The sequence below is a fragment of the Oncorhynchus keta genome, chromosome 35 (assembly GCF_023373465.1).
Source record: "Oncorhynchus keta strain PuntledgeMale-10-30-2019 chromosome 35, Oket_V2, whole genome shotgun sequence".
Taxonomy (NCBI): domain Eukaryota; kingdom Metazoa; phylum Chordata; class Actinopteri; order Salmoniformes; family Salmonidae; genus Oncorhynchus; species Oncorhynchus keta.
In genome coordinates, this window is record NC_068455.1 from 52,456,924 (window position 1) to 52,471,570 (window position 14,647).

General features: G+C 39.5%; 1 protein-coding gene across 6 annotated transcripts in view; it reads right to left on the reverse strand.

The window, feature by feature from the left end:
- Positions 1-1,414: 1,414 nt before the first annotated feature.
- The window catches only part of LOC118368620 (protocadherin-7-like), a 230,006-nt gene continuing 216,773 nt past the window's right edge, over positions 1,415-14,647 (reverse strand). For 3 of the 6 annotated variants that reach the window (XM_035752884.2, XM_035752882.2, XM_052495731.1), the window contains one exon: positions 1,415-6,920. In XM_035752884.2, coding sequence (XP_035608777.1) covers positions 6,445-6,920 — 476 coding nt within the window. In that variant the 3' untranslated portion in view covers positions 1,415-6,444. Of the gene's footprint in view, positions 6,921-8,097; positions 8,117-9,791; positions 10,811-14,647 lie in introns of those variants that run through there. The other 3 variants (XM_052495732.1, XM_035752886.2, XM_035752885.2) reach the window with 2 other exon arrangements.

Here is a 14,647-nt window from a genome sequence, read left to right on the forward strand (position 1 = left end):
CTGAGCTTCCTTTTCGCTCCTGAGCTTCCTTTTCGCTCCCGAGCTTCCTTTTCGCTTCCTTTTCGCTCCCGAGCTTCCTTTTCGCTCCCGAGCTTCCTTTTCGCTCCCGAGCTTCCTTTTCACTCCCGAGCTTCCTTTTCACTCCCGAGCTTCACCTCAGTCCCGATCTGCTCCTCAGTCTAGTGGGGTTCTGGGTGAGCACTACTAGGCCATGGTTGGCGGCGAGTTTGGACTATCCAGGGACGCAAGGAGAGGGGACTAAGACATTAACTGAGTGGGGTCCACGTCCCGCACCGGAGCCACCATCATGGACAGACGCCCACCCGGACCCTCCCTATTGATTTGAGGTGCGTTCGGGAGTCCGCACCTTAGGGGGGTTCTGTCATGCCCTGGTCGAAGTATTTTGTGTTTTTCTTCATGTATTTGGTCAGGCCAGGGTGTGACATGGGTTTATGTATGTGGTGTGTAGCTTAGTGGGTTTGTAGCTTAGTGGGGTGTTCTAGGAAAGTCTATGGCTGTCTGAAGTGGTTCTCAATCAGAGGCAGGTGTTTATCGTTGTCTCTGATTGGGAACCATATTTAGGCAGCCATATTCTTTGGTTGTATTGTCGGTGATTGTCCTGAGTCTCTTGATGTCCTTGTTCAATGTTAGTTGACACATGTATAGGCGGTTTTCGTTTCGTTTATTGTCGTGTTTACATTTGTTTAAATAAATATGGTTCGCAATCGACACGCTGCAGTTTGGTCCGACTCTCCTTCACCATATGAAAACCGTGACAGGTAATGGCTCTCCTTGCTTTAATTAGCTTTGGGTACTGGCTCTCCTTGCTTTGATCTCTCTCTCAACCCCTAGCTGTCTCTCTAATGGTCTCCTCTTTTTTTAAAGACCAACACTCCTTCCAAGGCCACCGCCTCCATGCCTTTTATTGTTCTGATACTACTACCTTTTCTTGTCTTGATCTTCCTCCATGTCCCATGTTATCTCTGCCCTGGTTGGTCCAGGAACATGACAGGAACTCAGGAAGGACCTCCTTCCTGCTTATAACATCATCCCTATACTACACCATGTATCTCACAAAATAACCTGACTGGAGGTTGCATACTGTAGGGCAATCTCTCTATCTTAGACCTGAGTCGAGTCCCACACAGGAAATCAGTGTGTTGGATACATGGATGTGGAAGAACTAAATAAGCTCTGTTTTGATGCTATTGGTGTAAAAAATATATATATATATATATATATATATATATATATATATATAGAATGCCTGATTACCAATGGATTTGCCTAATTGATCACCATGGAAATAACCAATTCTAAGGATGTGGCATCTTAATCTTGTTATTCAAACAGTAAAGGGAAAAACATTGAATAGTTTGTAAGTGTACTGCACAGCATGTCAGTTATGAACAGCTTCACGATGAGCTTGAATGGCATTTATTTTTCTGTAACTGTGGTTTCGCAAACTATAACTCCATACATTATGCATGGAATTGTTCATGTTCAAAGCCCTGCTTAATTCATAGAAATAGTCTTCCACAACAATTCCTTGGAATGCATTGCTTAAACATTAATTACATTCACATTCATTCTAATTTGTCTTAATTTCCCTTTCCCTGGATAGAAAATGTATATTTTCCTGCTGATTTTTCCACGCTTGCCACAGAGAGCAATATAAATGCAATTAGAATTTCAACATATTTTAAAACAAATGTGTCCTGTATTCATTTGATCACAGAAACAACATTTTTGGGAAATATATTTGAAAAGGGATCAGAATTAAAAAAATACAGAGACAGATACATTTTTTCAGAAAGGGGAAATCAGACACAATGCAGAGAGCAACTCTATGTGAGTCCTATGAGTCATCACACGGAGCATAAACCCCACAGAACATATAACACAGCTATATTGCAAACACTTTTTATCACACCACTCTCTTATGTTGGAAAGCACCATTGTGGGAGTTGAGAGAGAGGAAAAAGTTTTCCAAATGATTGAACTTTGGAGATGTAACTTTACGGAGCATTATAGTTTTCTATTAAGACACCATTGGTGCTGGGGTTGGTGCTAATCAGAGCGTAGGGAACTGAACGGAATGGATCCTTAATTACCTGGCCTGTGGTCGCCTCATATATCACCCAGACATATGGGCCAGATAGCACACACACACACACACACACACAGATGGGCACACACTGGCAGACACAGACCAACAGACCCACACACACAAAAACACGCTCAGACACACACATACAAAGGTCAGTGTTTCACTCTATTATAACATTAAACTTTTCCCTTGAGGTTATGTATGCATATTTGATTGGCTAGCAGTGCACTAGTATGTATACAGTATATAACAAAACATATACTACTACTAATAATAATAATAATAATATGAAGTGGTTGATTAATGGCTTGTATGAAACCACACTAATTCAAACCAATATATACCATATAGTTTTAACCATGTTATATTTTAATTTCTGCACAGACGAAAATGACAAGCAGTTTATTTACAGAAACCTGTACAAAAGCAAATTACATTATGTAAAAGATTTCATAAATAGAAGTGGGCTTGCGTTCAATACATTTTGCCATGTTCAGCTAAGCTGCGTGCATAGTGAATCATAATAAACAATGATAAACTGTTTCCTCAACTTCCATATCAACATCCAAGTCGCAGGACAAATAGTTTATGGTTAATATCACAAATTTCATCACAGACTGTGAATGCTGAACAACTAATAGAAGAGAGATCTGACTAAACATACACCTCAGGTAGCAAAAATATACTTTTTTAAATATATTTTTCTAAAAACCAAACTTGACAGTCATCTGTGGATTACCAGGTCAAGGAAAGACCAATTGATTTTCTCCCCGTTTCTTTTCTATCAGATAATATTGTACATTCAGTAGTAAGCACAAGTAGCATATTGAATGTTTGAGTAAAGAGTTCATCAAAAAAGCTCATATATATAACACTTACCTACCTCTATATCCCTTTCTCGGTCTTTCTCGAAAAGACATGCAATTTCCTTTATGTTATAACACAACGAGAACCTACTACACTACTTCTCTGTTGTTTCCAATACTTTGTTTAATTTTTTTTGTAATGTATGTGCTGTAAATGTGTGTTTGTGAGTGTGTATTAGGGGTTGCTGTACATCCTGAGGTGTGTATTCTGTCAGCATCTCTACCTTGCAACTTTTTTCAACCTCCATATTAGCAATTCCAGGCTTCCTCGCATCCTGAACAGTCAAATGTCTCCAAGTTTTTCTTCTACCAGCCCCAATGTGTTTAATCCGGAAGAGTGTTTCATGCACATAAGGTTGTTGCACTGAACATGTACATTAGCAGAACACCATAGGATAATAATTGTTAGAATATATTGTCATTATTACTAATATTAAGCAGTACAAAAAGTTGTAATTTGGTTCATGAAACCACACTATGCTAGGAATGGAGATTCATACCTTGAACATTCCACATAAAGACCACATCAAGACCACTCTGTATCAATGTACCACACTGTATCTACTGTATCAGGCTTTTACCGACATTTGACTGGTCACATCCGGAGAAGCCAGAAAGTCATTGTATTTTTCCTCTATCGTATAAGAATCTTCTGGAGTTATTTAAAATTTGACATAAATACCATCCCCACTACTTTTAGAAAGCATGTCAGCATAACTGGTTTTGTACCATTCCAAACCTACATTGAATCATACCAATTGGTATAAAAAGGCACAATTGCATATTTTGAATTCACTCTATAGTTTAGTTTTTTTTAACATTTTTTTTTTACAGAAGCACTCTAAATATACAAATTGTCAACAGAAAATATGATAAAAAAAGAAAACACATAAAGATGATTATTTCCACGGTTCTGACTGTTATTGTATATCAAATAGAAAAAAAAGAGAGAGAAAAGGGGGGATGGAAATGCAATGCCAGTACAAAGTTGCAAATCGTCTTACTGTACTATGTAAGTTCAGACATTACAGGTGAGCAACCTTGAACTGAAGGTATGTTATAACTGTAAGGTTTGTTCAGCGGAATGGGGAACGTTCTGGAAATTTGTCTGACAGGAATGAAAGAAACAATCAAAGAAATATGATGGAAAGTTAAAGAAATATGCTAAATAAACATACATTTCTTCCTCCTCAAACTGATATACTAAGTCATACTACATGGCTAATGTCAGTTTAGGTATAACAAAAGCAAGCAACAAGATGGACATCCATGTTCACGGGGTAAGTTTTTTTTTGTATTTTTCTTCAATTGTTTTTCTCCTTCTGAGTAAGTAAATTCCCTTTAAACATGCAATAAAAAGTACGTATGTATACAGTTTATAAGCATAGGAACACTTCTTCGAACGACAAGTAGTACTTACAGATTGGTGGACTGCCAAAAAGCAGTCTGTTTTGAACCAAAGGGTTAGCTAACATACAAAAGGGTTCCCATTGCATCTGATATTTATCTGATATTCGTTTGCTCGGTTATGGTGGCAAGACCTTGTGCCTACTCACCAGTGAAAAAGACCACTAGCGATGGGTAAGGAGGCACAATGTCTTCATATTGTGTGTGTTTCTGTGTATATGTGGTTGTCCAAAATAGTTTGCCTACATGCCTACACGTTTGCCTACACGTCGCACCCGTGCTCAATTCAACCTATGCTCTCACTATACACTTACACATATGCATGTATTTAAAGCAACTTGTAGTAGTACTGTAGTTTCTCCCATGTACCTTCATGCCAGTTTGTTGTTTCCTATGCTTTAGTTTCTCTCACATACTAACTTGTAAGATGCTAAACTGGTGTCTTTTTCCCCACACCTCTTTGTAACTGTACATCAATAGGTATTTTCGATTGTAATTCATTGAGATGTGCCATATGGAAATGTACTTCCACCACTGGTGACATCTCCATTTATGGGTAGTTGAACATGGACCTTGTTAGAGTACTAATCTTACCATTATGTGATAGGAGAGTGTGGTCATGTCAGTGTTGTGTACAATATGGTATTTATTGCTCATTCTAGCACACACCTTAACACAAAATAAGGTTAACGGAAAAACGTCAAAACATAGCTTTCCTCGACCAGCTCAACCTACCCTATCATGCATGCTTTTACATCCCCAGAATTTTTCTCAACTAACTCAACTCAAATCTACCATGACATGTTAGCTGTTTGTTGATTTGTGTGAATTTGTGTCTGCTTGTCTGTGTGGGAAACTTTCATCTGAATAGGAATCAATATATGCACAACTACGTACAAACATATTACGCAACTCAAGCAAAGACCGCCAACCAGTTCAGATTGGTCATGGTTCTAGATAGAAACTTGCATCTCCAATGTATTTTTTGTCTACAACTTTCAGGCCATCCAAAGATAGAGCAAGAGAGAGAGAGAAGGGGAAAGTGAGCTTTAAAGTATTGGTCTGAATCGATGTATATGTCCAATGTTCACTTCTATAGGTGTCTATGAAAGAGGCAAAGAGAGTATTATATGCACACTAGTAAATAAGCATACTTCGACATCATTTCCTCATTCACCCTGTGGGTCAGGGACTACTGTGGCTTGGACATTGCCAACCACATTGGCTCCATTTAGTCCATTTTGTTAATTATATTCTCCTATGAATGAGGCGATACACACAGTCTCATCCACAGGACAGAAAGTTCAAGCTTAGTCTTTCCCAAATGTTAACGATGATGCCATGCTAGTAGCCTTCGCAGTCTATTGTTGTTTGGTTGTGTTTGGGTCTCTTTTTGAATGAGAAAGCAACATTGAATCATAAACTGTTGAAATGCAGAATCCAGAATCCAGAGTGAGTAGCACAAAGGTGTCATGACACGTGATGTGATATATGACACATTACTGTATGTAGGCTATATGACGCTTGCATGAGGGTGGGAGTGTCAGTAAGTCCCCAAAAGGCATGACATCGGTCCTTTGTCACACATCTCATTGTCACACTCAAACTAGTTCACAAGTACAGTTATAGAAAAAGAGCGGAAAATAAAGAAAGATCCTCTTTTGTACAGTACAGTCTTTAAGAGGTGGGGTCAGGGAGAGATAATGCATGCACGTTTTATGGAAATTAGTTGGTCAGGCAGCAGTAATGTTCCCATTGGTCGGCCAGCAGCAGTTACCCAATGTCTCGCTTTGAGTCCCACCAATAGCCCCACCCTCTTCTTCCTCTTGCAGGATATGGTCAGAATCTGAAATCTAAAAAGGATTATACTTGTATCCACGTAGCTTTTAGCATTGTTTCAGGTTGTTGTTGTTGTTGTCTTGGAGAAGGGTTATCCTTGGACCTTTCCTGCTCAGCCAAGGTACATTTGGTACAGTAAAAAGTGTCATTAGTTGTTGTCGTTGTGGTAACCTACTATATTGTTGATGTTTATGTACCACGGCGCTACTTCCCCCGCCCCCCTCACAGGTAGACCTCCCGGCGAGTGAGCGTGCCGCAGGGTGAGGGCTTGTACTCCCCGGTGGGGGCCAGAGGGATCTCCTCAATGGGGTGACCCACCACCCTCTCTTCAACCCCCGGTGGGCTAAAACTGGGTGAGCCAAAGCCCTCGTAGGAGGAGGAGGAGGAGGCTGTCTTCTTGTTGAGCAGGTTGCGGTTGCGGTCATTGCCCAGCATCACGTGGGAGGAGGGGTCTCCATTGGACATGGCGGCCAGGGCTTCCTGGCTGCCAGGATGCTGCTGCTGCTGCTCGGGAGGGCTGCTGCCGCTGCCACCGCCAGTCATGAAGGTGGAAAGCTTTGGTTGTTGGGTTGTGGTTGTCTTGGGCCGGCGCTCAGGCGACGTGCGCACAGGCATCCAGCAGGAGTCAGAGTGGCCGTATTCATCGCATTCCCGGGTGCACTTGCCTGTCATGGCTACGTCGGGCAAGGGCCGGGTGTCTGAAAGGAAGGAGAAGAGAGAATAGTCGTTAGTGAAAGTGTTCCGTTTCGCCGAAGTGGGACATATGTGGGACATATTATTAATAGAAATGCTAAATCTTAAAATTGTGTTTGTTAGGTTATGGTATGGGACACATTACATTTGTTAAAAGGAAGTTTATGTTTCTGCCATTAGATGCGTTAGTCTGTACATCTCGACGTTGAAAATTGGATGACAAGAAAAATACATCTAATTAGGTTGGGTTGCCATGGTTACTGGTGACTAATGTAAGCATTATGCTTTCAATTGTATCATTGGCAAATGTATTTAGATTTAATTGATACAATTGCTTTTTCTTTCATGCAGAACACACACCACATGAACAAAACAAACAAAATCTAAGTTAAAAAAGAACATTGCACCGAATGACGACAACATCTCAAACTGAAAACAGTGAGTCATAGCTGAAATAATGTCATGCTTCAAAATGTGGGGCGGGTGCAAATTGTGTTGCTCCTAAACCATTGTCTAATGATGTGTAATGCTATCTACTCTGTATGTGGGCGTATGCTGCTGTACTGTATGTAGACATGTGTGAGTATGTTAAAGAGACCGTGAAAACCAGCTCTATATCAGCCCATTTCTTATTTAGAGATAGTCACAGTCTGATCTAGGTAGCCTGCTAGTCAATCACATCTAATACAACGGGCCTTAATCATTTACCAGACAGATGAAGGAAAATAAGATTAACTACAGTACATGTTATTTGTTCTGAAAGATACATTGTATACATTGAATACAGCACTAAAACCATCACTGCAACTAGTGTACAATGAATATCACCAATAGAGCTACTATTATGCCACAACTGCTACCGGTACTATTAATTTTTAGTATTATTACTTACTGATTTTTTTTTTTTGCATAAAAACAGATTAAAAAATAACAGACGAGTGACAGAAACGATATATCTTATGCGACAGAACAATCTACCTCACAAGCTCAGTTCTAAGTTAAAAGCGAGATGTTAAAAGCTGCCAGTGCCAGGGTTACAGTAAACAGATGCCATGTTAGATGTGGTCTGCCAATGACCAGAAAGATGTGAAGTATGAAAAAAAAACAAGCAAGAGGGGGTGAAGTGCAGATCTAGAAAGCATGCTGCCCCGCCCTTAAAATGTTATTTTAACCATGGCTTACTTTTAATGCTCTTTTTCTCCTGTAAAGGAAGAATAGAATATAATCACTGGTTGTGCTTGGCATTGTAGGCACTTTCAAAATATACTGTATGAGAAATTCCCCACTGCATTGAATGAGACTACAATTCAATATAAAACAAGGCATCAATGAATCTAATCAAAGATATGTGCAGAAACATGTATAGTGTGAATCGAGATAGACATATAAACAAAATGATAGAGAGAAGAGAGGGAGAAAGAATGAGAGCAATATAGTTCTGTTGATTGGAATGTTGGATCCCCATAATGAATTGCTTGTCTGGTTTAGAAGGAATCTTGTAAAATCTGCATCTTGTATCAAATACATCATGTCAGCCATTCCTCTGTTTTTGTGAGTCCCTTGCCCTTTTCACCACTGAAATGCATGTCAATACAAAAAATCGCTTGTTGCCATGGATCGTAACAAATCCATATGAAGTCAGTGCTAAGGTAGTAGCAACAGTACATGCAGACCGAGACAAGACATTTGGTGTATTGTCCATGTTATTTGTGAACCATAGAAAAAAATATTAATTTCAGCAAAAAATACACTGAAAAAAAAGAGAATGGAGTCATGGCAACCACTGTTGACTGCTAACATGCCCGACATTAATGACGAAATGGTAACTACAACTGTAGAATGGATGGAAAATGGCAAAAAATAAAAAATAAAGAAAGAAAGAAAGAAAGAAAGAAAGAAAGAAAGAAAGAAAGAAAGAATAAAGTAATATATCTCCTTTCTCCCCAGAGTGACGCTTGATGTTTGAGCATTCAGGTAGATAAAACCAGAGATCACATATCTGTCTGAGCAAAGACATGCCTCTTTGCTTGGAAGAATTGCCCTGATTGGCTCTTCCACCCAGTCTGGCCTACAATTGAGCCATCAAAGTTTTAGTCCTGAGCTGCTACCCACACCCCGGCCCTCTCGCTCCTGAGTGTCGGAGCTCGTCTGATCGCCCTACTCACCCTCTCGCCCCAATCACACTCCCAGCACCTCGGAAAGAAAGGAGAGGAGGGAAGAGGAGGCCCTCTCACTTCTCTAAGGTCTCGTGGGTATACTGTCCAGCCTACAGCTATCACCTCCACTGCCCTCAGTGAGAGATACACAGGGCTAGGCAGCTTTCGACTGAGAACTACAACAGTAGTATATCATACCATGCCACCTATAGTGATGTTTCTCACAGGGAAAATATCTAGCTAAACCACAAATTTTAACAGCTGAGCTGCTAATGCTGATGCTATTATGTTCACAAACCTTTCCAACACACTTTTTGTTTTTGACTGACATACAGAAACTAGTATAAAAATGCATGATTCTAAGCTAAACTAAGGTTTATATGCACGCTATGTTACTTTCTCACATATTTCTCCTATTGTATTACAAGTTGGTCACAAGCAAGAGAAATAAAAAAACAATCAATTGCAATCTCTGTACAAGCGTGAATTGAACGTTTTTGATCAGAACCATCCACTGGGCACAAACTGGTTGAATCAACATTCTTTCAATGTAATTTGTCAACGTATAGTGATGTGGAATCGATGTGGAAAATACATTGGATTTCTAAAATGTTATCAATGTTAACTGTTGTTTTGAGGGTGAAATTTCACCCACAGGATTATGTCATCATGGTGTTAGCAGTTGATGTTACTATTCAATAACACAGACCCCAAAGAAAATCAGGGGGAGGAAAATTGGTTTATTCAAAGAGAACAAATCATGCGGGGAGGTAGATGGTAGATTTTCATTCTCCCCTGTCCTCAGTGATTCTCTTCCGTGAGTCTCTCCACAGAACAAAGGGACAGGATGTAGTTTATAACCCAGCCCTAGCCTGTGGTTGACCAATTAGAATTCCTTGCAATAAAACTGGGCCAATGGCCAAATAACAAGTATGCTATTTCAGGTTCAATGTATAAACAATTTGGACCAATGAGAACTTGCCCTGTAGCTATGAGACCCGGACTGAAATTCCTCCCACGTCTCTGACCCATTGATCATTGATCTCCTATTGCAGACAAAACACTATTTCCATTGATCGTTAGTACTCTTTTGACTTTTAGTCCTCTTGACCTTTAGTACTATATTGATCTCTCATCCTCTGCTTTGTGTATTTATCTTGGGAATATTCTTACACTTCCCTCTAGACCATTTTAAAAATAAATATTCCTAACAAAGAAATGTTGAAGAAAAAAAAACATGAAAAAATAGAGAGTATAAAAAACATTAGCAGTAAGCATAAAATCATGTACATTAAACACCTTGCATTTTTACAAAAAAAACAAAGGGCGTATTTTACTTGCTGTTACAATAAGAAATAGATTTCAAACAAAGTTATAGAAAATAAGTTATTAACAGGTGTAATGATGATGTCCCTTACCACATCCTGTATTAAGAGGAAATTCATACAAAAAAATAACTGTCCACAAGAAAATAATATTCAATCGTCCTATTGGCAAGGTAATCATTCACCAAGTCATTTAAAAGTGACCAGCTCTTTCACACTGGTATCAGTCCCATATAGATAACTATTAGAGATTATTTTCTGACAGTCTGCCGGTAAGTGAGGAATTCTTCTTCCGTTCCACTGGTTGATAAGGACTTATCTAATGAACACTTCACCAGTGATCTTGTATCATTTCAGGTACAGTCCTTGGATCAAGGAATATTGCTTCAGCTTCAGATGGTAGATTCTCATAACCTGTAACGAAGGAAACAAAAAAGTGAAAGTAACATGTCCTGGTTTTAAGAGAAATTGATTTCCCTAATATGATGACTGCGGTGTACAACATAGGAGCTTATCAGATTCTGATCATCTTACTATGCTTCTTCACCCGAGACTGGCCCCAAATTGGTAAGTAAGTTCTTTATGTATCAATACGTTCTTAATTCTCCAGGCTCCACTTTGTCATCAAAATGGAAAACCTTGCAATAAGTGACATGTATCCATCGTGATTTTCCCTGGACTTTTACTGCTGACCTCGCTATGAGCAAAACTTGATAAGGACCTGCCCATATTGGCCCTAATGTCTCTGTTACATATGTCCTGGTATTACGTCATGCCCCCCCCCCCTTGGGAGTTATTCCCCAGGCCTATTTTACTTCTCTGTTCATGATTTCTCCATGTGCTTTCATTTTCAAAATTGGAACTTGTCCAGGTAACTGCAAAGCATTCAGTAGAGCCATCCCAGTGATGTTATGAATCCTCTGCTTTTCCATATTTTTCCAAAATCATGGGTAACACCAAAAACATACCTTTAGTCTGTGTAGATATTAGCGTTTTCCTTCAGTCTGCTTGCATGCTTCAGTCAAAGCCACCAATTCCGACACCTGTGCTGATGTTCGTGCCAGTAACGTCCCTGTCACTATCACATTGTCCATTGTAGTAACTGCCCAGCCTGAACTTCCTCACACACCCCTCCACAATGCTTGAACCGTCTGTGTATAAGATAAAGTCAGCATTTTCCCTAAGATGGCTCTTAATAAACCCATCAGAGAGCTGATCCAAAACCAACTCACAACAGTCGTGTTCAAGTAATGTGGTATATGGAGAAAGCACCAGAGTAGCTGGATTACATGGTGTGTCACGTCATATGATGTTAGGAGCCTCCAACAACGTTCAACGAGCAGCTGTGACCTGTGCAGCTCAATTCATTGTCAAAAGAGTATGAACAGCATGTCGGCAGAATGTGTCTTTTCAACTACACTCATGTCCCGTAGATCTTTAATCACTACTTTTGCTAATGGGATATTGTTTTGTGCAAGGTGGGGCAACACCTGTCAAGCACACTGGTTCCAACGAAGGAGTGGCTTCGTAAGAAGCATTTCAAGGTCCTAGCTCGTCTCCAGATCTCATCCCCATAGAAAATCTTTGGAGGGAGTTGAAAGTCCGTGTTGCAAATAAATTCATTAAAAATCCTACAAGGTGATTTTCTGGATTTCTTTTCTCATTTTGTCTGTCATAGTTGAAGTGTACCTATGATGAAAATTACATGCCTCTCTCATCTTTTTAAGTGGGAGAACTTGCACAATTGGTGGCTGACTAAATTATTTTTTGCCCCACTGTATATTCCATCCGATTTCAGATGTTTACCAGCTGAGATGAGACGTAAGAGGGGGTCTAATTAAGTTTCCCTCCACAGTATCCAGCAAACTCTGATGCTGAGCCAGAGAGAGCTTCTTACATTTCTGCATCAGCATTGTATTGTTGGGGCTTTTGTCTTGATTCCATTTTCCCTTAGACGGACCCTGCTTCTCCTGGCAATTCCTCATAAGAACACGTTTTCTTTTCCGACATTCTCATTGCCAGTGACCAGAAATCCTGCAATAATGACATTCACTAGGTTTCTCTTCTGCTGAACAAATAATGTTGTTGGTTTCACTCAGAACCTGCAAAACTCTGATGACATATTATGTTGAATGATGTCTCTGTCTCGTCATGACAACCTGTTGATGATGTCGCCATAGTTTGGTCTCTCCCAGTCCGTAGTTGTGGAAACAAAAGTTTTTTTGCAAATCATCATGTATGGATTGCATCAGCTGATGTGTGATTGCCCCATTTTTGGAGGAATTGAGTGCATCTTCATCTTACATGTTGGGTAACCCACTGTGTTTAACCACTTCTGCTCTAAACCTTTCTCCAAATTCAACAAACGGTTCTTTCGGTTTTTGAACACTTTCGGTGCTTGCATTGGTCAGACCCTTAAGAAAAACATGTATGGCTCTCCATCATCGGCCACATCATCGGCCACATCTTGCTCTTCACCACCTACAGCTCTATAAACCTCTTCTTCAAGTTGTTCAAGGTTGTTCAAAACAAAGGCTAATAACCGTAACCCATCATAAGGATGTAGATTTTAGAGTTTCTTATGACGCTTCAAATGGTCCTATGTTTTCATACCCACTTCTCGTGCATATTTCATTCATCCAACTGTTTTGGAGATGCTGATTTATGTGTGATTACTGTCACTGGAGGTTTGTATTTATTACCTTTTACAACCTGTGTTCTGGTTGGCCTAAGACATTGTTCATCATCGCTGTCAGAATCTATTGACTCAAAGCCAGGCAGTGCTGACCAGATGCTTGAAACACAATCATCCTTGCACAACTCAGCCTGAGGGTAGATTGAGGGAACAAAGGGTTCACATGTTGGAGTCTTTTTTTACAACCCTTGCCTGTAATTGTTGAATTTCTCCTTTCAAGGTTTTTATCTGTTCACCAAGAGCTCTCAAACGATCTATATCTGTCTGCAATGTCCTGTCATAATTCTCCAGAAATAATTTCTCATCCTGTTTTCTTACTTCGGCTAAAACAGTTAAAGACCGTCTTTGTCAAGGAGTTATACAAAAAGCTTGGGGGAAAAAATACAGAGAATGTCTATCAGACAGATTCCATATTCCATCTTTGTCAATAGTGACTATTTCTTTATTATCTCTTGCCTACAATTCTCTACTTTGAAACTTAAAATATTTTTTCATGTCTCGCCTTTTTCCAGAGTGGTTTTCTCACATAATGGCATTACATTAACTTCTAAAGTTGTATAATATATATCTCTATGTTTATATCTATTTAACCCCAATATATATACAGTGTATATATATATATATATATATATCAAACCTCTTATATTATATTATAGAACACATTGTTTCTGTAGGGCCTGGTTACCCATAAAACTTGTGTTCCCTTCAAAAGCTTGTTGAAGGCTTACATTACCCACACGTGTAAAAATTACCACTCAACTAGCAACTCACTTCTATGCAACAAGAAGGTTTCACAAACAGGACTCTAACCTTTTAATAGAGGACCTGAACCCCTATAATAAAGTTTTAACAAACAGAACAAAGGACTTGAACCTTATACATCACAGACACATATCACTCATTGCATGCACTACTTTAAACCTGATTTGGTTCTTTTAAATTATATCGGTCTAGACTCACCCAGCAATATGCAGTTGATGAGTTTTTCCTTGTTGTTGTTCAAGACCAATTTATCCGGTTCACGGCACCAAGTGTTATCAGTTGATGTTACTCTTCAATAACACAGACCTCAAAGCAAATCAGGGGGAGGAAAATATGTTTATTCATCAAAGAGAACAAATCATGCGGGGAGGTAGATGTTCATTCTCCCCTGTCCTCAGTGATTCTCTTCCGTGAGTCTCTCCACAGAACAAAGGGACAGGATGTAGTTTATAACCCAGGCCTAGCCTGTGGTTGACCAATTGGAATTCCTTGCAATAAAACTGGGCCAATGGACAAATAACAAGTATGCTATTTCAGATTCAATGTATAAACAATTTTAGACCAATGAGATCTTGCCATGTAGCTATGAGTCCCGGAGTGAAATTCCTCCCATGTCTCTGACCCATTGTTCAATAATCCCCTATTACAGAAAAAACAATATTTCCATTGATCGTTAGTACTCTATTGACTTTTAGTCCTCTTGACCTTTAGTACGATATTGACCTCTCATCCTCTGCGTTGTGTATTTGTCTTGGAAATGTTCTTACAATGGTAACCAATTTTCAACAAAGACA